This window comes from Sinocyclocheilus rhinocerous, unplaced genomic scaffold (genome assembly GCF_001515625.1).
Source record: "Sinocyclocheilus rhinocerous isolate Xijiao unplaced genomic scaffold, SAMN03320098_v1.1 scaffold919, whole genome shotgun sequence".
Classification (NCBI taxonomy): Eukaryota; Metazoa; Chordata; class Actinopteri; order Cypriniformes; family Cyprinidae; genus Sinocyclocheilus; species Sinocyclocheilus rhinocerous.
The window spans coordinates 1,608,409-1,612,884 of NW_015637585.1; the positions used below are offsets into that span (position 1 = coordinate 1,608,409).

The window sequence follows — 4,476 nt, forward strand, 5'->3', positions numbered from 1 at the left end:
ATGCTCGATATTACTAGACTGTCACAGCAACACTTTAAAATTCTCTTTACAGACTTAACTCTGACAGAAGCACAGTGTCAAAACCTGCCAGGCTCATTTCAGAGAGGGTGAGCAAAGAGTGGAGAAGAGAAAGGGAATTCTTTGAAGGAAGCAATGGAGAGTACACAAGCGAGTGATGGAAAGAAAGAGCTGGATAATTTAATTTTCCATCTTGGTCACTGACAATAGATCCGTTGCCCAATTCATTGGAAACCCACAACGCTAAAGATACACACTTCAACATGAATATGCACTCACATGATCGTCTGTGCATAGATGCACACTTAAAATGGCATATTGATGGGCATTCATAAGCTGATGTGAGAAATTCAACCATGAACCCAAGGGATCACATGCAAAGTACACAAAACAGACATAACAAAAGGCAAAAACATTCACAAAAACTGGTGAAAAACACCCAAGGCAGTCAGTTTGTGAAAAGCAAGTTTATTTTAGCTCCGCATCATTGAAAGACTATTTACATGTTCATTTCCATTTTTCATCAAGTCGCACAATATCACAGCATTAAAATTCAGCACATTAATATGCAACAAAATATTGAAAAACGCTCCATTGCCCAATAGGAATAAGACAAGCTGACATCAGGAGCCAATCAGAGCTCAGCGATCAATAGTAGTCCTCCAGATCTTGTTTTTCACCCTGATTTTGAATCTGCTGCTGTTTCTTGTAAAGATCTGCAATCTGAAAGAGAGAAAGAGAGAGAGAAAGACTGATGCAAGAGATCAGAATAGTTCATTTTGAGAGGGTGTGTTTGTGTGCCTGTGCGTTTCCAACCATCGGGAGACAGGAATAAAAGAAAACCGAAATAAATGAACTGTGAAAATGAGGGGGAAAAGAAAGAAAGACAGTGTGGAGCGTAAAAAGATGGATTTCCTTTAACGGATCCACTCCACTTGCTCCACTAAATCACGATGTCACGAAGCTCCGAACTACGCCAATGTCATCACGTTTGACTTTCAGAAGGAAAAACTACTTTAAAATCTCACTCTTCCGGTCTCATATGCCATGGAACTACATCACACACACATACGGTGCCATATCCTGCATTTTCCATACATTATGCACTTATGACATTTGCTTCTGAAAGGAACGTCCCATGTGGGGTAATTACTGTTGACTCCTACACTTGTGCTTTTTCTACTATATTTTTTTATTTATAAAGAAATTAATGAATGAAATATTGATTATATATATATATTTATTTATATCATATCTTTTATTAAGTATTTCTTACTCGTTTCAATGTCAAAACACATCTTTGCTTTACTTTTTCTAACTTTTTGGAGCCACTGTATTCACATTAGCACTATGCATTAACTAAATACACAATAATTCCTCTTGTGTGTCTTGCTCCTCGTTTTTCTGCATTTCATATGTTACCTGTGACCCTGTGGTGGCATCCTCTGGCTTTTTGTCATCTCTAATCCTGAGGTACCGTGGGAAACGAAGTGAAATGCCTTTCTCTGGGTCCACCTGATGGCCAAGAAGAGAATGGCACCATAAAGAGCCAAAGTTAAGCACAATGAGCTAAGACCTGTTACCATGATCTATACAACAAAACATCAGTCATCAAATACACTGATTCAGCTTCATGATTCACATGTGCGTGGTGTACTGACCAATCCCATCGCTGCCTTGTAGACCGGAGACAGTGAAAGGTCAGCGCATTTCACCTCCCACACTTGCACCGCCTCCAGCCAGACATCCGGCTCTGCTGATTGGTCCACACGGTAATATGGACGTGGTTTAGGTAAGATGTGCTCCTGAGGTGGATTGCACATAAAGACATTGAACTTTATATATAAATACAGGAACACAAACAACATGGAAACCAACAAAGTGCAAATCTTGCTTTACCTTTAAGAAATTGTAATGTTGCTCCAGATCTTCATCTTTGAAGCCTGTTCCAATCTGACACAAATAAATAAATACATGACAAGAACGAACATGACAATTGTATTAATATATACTTTAACATTCAAATATTTGGGGTCAGTTTTTAAAAAAAATAAATTAATACTTTCATATAGCAAGGAGACATTAAAATGGTCAAAAGTGACCGTAAACATTTAGAATGTTACAAAAATATATCTATTTCAAATAAATTATGTTGTTTTGAACTTTCTATTAATCAAATATCCTAGTAAAAATTTATGGTTTTCACTAAAATATTAAGCAGCACAGCTGTTTTCAACATTGTTTATAAGAACTGTTTCTTGAGCACAAAATCAATATATTAGAATGATTTCTGAAGGATCATGTGACACTGAAGACTCCTAGTAATGATCCAAATGGAATAAATTACATTTAAAATATATTAAAATAGAAAATCTATCTACCTATATACATATACACACACATATATATATATATATATGAATTAGACATTACAAAATAACTCATTAAAAAATCTGCTGAAAATGTTGATATGAGAGTAATTAAATTTATAAAATCTGCATATGATGCAATTACTTATCTTTAATCAAATTACTTATTTTTAATTTACTTTATTAAAATCTTTAATAGATTTACAGTCCTAGTTTTCCCTGGCCTCTCTCAGACTAATGCATACACACCTTGCAGACAGACTGGAACTCCTCGTTCTCCTCATCGTAGCAGGCCAGTAGAAATCCTCCATAGCTGCCTGCTCTCTTCCCCTTCCCCAGATAAGCACCAATCACATGATATATCACATTATATAAGGTAAAGCAGAATCTCCACCGTTTGTCTCATTTCTATGGTCAGAGTATATATTCCATCATAACACTGAGCCTTAATGTCAAGATACAGATACAGAGCAAGAGAAAAGCTTAATGGGGTGGAAATTACACTTTAATGACTTACACCTTCCTTCTGACTTTGAATACTTGTCTGGGTTTTATTTTTTAAACACAAAGGATGCGTCTGTCTGTCTGAGACTATAGCACCTTTTGTTCCTGCAGTCTGACTTCATAAAATGTTTTCAGAAATTCTTTTAACTACATAGCATTCCAGTGTTTAAAACATTAATATGTCAAATTAAACGTTTTAATCAAACATTAAAAATAAAAAGTATTTTCACTATGAACATAAACACACTGTGGTGTGCGATACCTTGAGCCAGTTGTGGGAGCGTTTGGCAATCTCATAGCATCGCAATACAAATGCCAACTTGTATCCGATGCACACTTTAAACCGATGCATCGCATTGTTAACTTTTTTTGCCGATGCACCGAGCGAATCGGTGAATCTTCCCATCCCTAATATATATATATATAACTATTCAATTACATGTCTTTCCTCTATATTCAGCCGTTTCTCTGCTCAAATTTCTCTCTATTTGTACCTCTTACCTTTCTCTTCCTTGTGGTGAGGACCTGAAATGCCTGGATCTGTTTCTTTTCTCTGTCCCAGGCCACCGCCTCTGAATCCAGAACACAGGACCGCACGTTCTCTTTCTTCACCTGCGTGAGAGAGGTAAGGACATTTATTAAATCTATCAACACCTGAATATAAACTGGATCATCGACGCCAAGTAATGTCTCACCCCGCAGATATGCCCCTCACAGCCATAACATCTTAAAATTACTTGTTTATAAGGTCACCTGAGGTTTAAACACTACCACTTCACCAACACATAACCCATCGAACCCTGAGGTGATGTGGGACATTTACAATTCAATAGATGTTACAAGTGCATATTGAGTTTGTGAGAGTTGCAGCAGAAGGTATGGGGCGGTTTTGTAAACGTTTATAATCCTCCCACATAATTGAATGCATTCACACAGTCAGTGTTTGGGATTGACAACGGAATTTAATAACAGATGTGCCCTGTTCATATAACAGCTTACAGGAACAGCTTGAATTCAGTCTGTATGAATAACTGAAGTCAAGCCCCGTTTCTATTCTCATGACTACTGACAATACAACTTGTAACCATAGTGACAATGACTAAAGGCTCGTTCACACCAAGAACGATAACTACTGATAACTAACGTTTCAATAATCATTCTTATCTTGGAGAACAGGGAAGTCCACACTACAACTGTAACGATAACGACACAGAAGAACAATATTGTTGAAATCGTGTTTTTTTTCTAGCTGATTAACAATAAAAACATTGACAGCCAATCAGAATCCACGTAAAGAGTTTGAGCATTTAATGCAGCAGATGACAAAACTGCAACATGCACTGACAGAAGCTTATGAGTCATTAGTGTTGACTAATACAGTTATCGTTTTTTTTGGTGTGAACAGCCTATATTAGTTGTTCAATACAATTTAAGCACAATCATCGACCATTACATACGGTTGATTACCAAAAAAAAACAACAACTCATCTTTCATATTAATTTAAAACAAAATTAAAAGGGGTCATATCATGTTGCTAAAAAAAACATTATTTTGTGTATTTGGTGTAATGAAATGTGTTTATGC

At 36.4% G+C, this 4,476-nt stretch overlaps 1 protein-coding gene across 1 annotated transcript in view; it reads right to left on the reverse strand.

The window, feature by feature from the left end:
- Window positions 1–486: 486 nt before the first annotated feature.
- LOC107749202 (DNA ligase 1-like) overlaps window positions 487–4,476 on the reverse strand; it is a 13,805-nt gene continuing 9,815 nt past the window's right edge. Inside the window, exons 17-22 of the mRNA XM_016564300.1 lie at window positions 3,386–3,503; window positions 2,637–2,788; window positions 1,918–1,971; window positions 1,680–1,823; window positions 1,441–1,533; window positions 487–741 (exon numbers count right to left, since the gene is read on the reverse strand). Coding sequence (XP_016419786.1) covers window positions 667–741; window positions 1,441–1,533; window positions 1,680–1,823; window positions 1,918–1,971; window positions 2,637–2,788; window positions 3,386–3,503 — 636 coding nt within the window. The 3' untranslated portion in view covers window positions 487–666. The remainder of the gene's footprint in view (window positions 742–1,440; window positions 1,534–1,679; window positions 1,824–1,917; window positions 1,972–2,636; window positions 2,789–3,385; window positions 3,504–4,476) is intronic.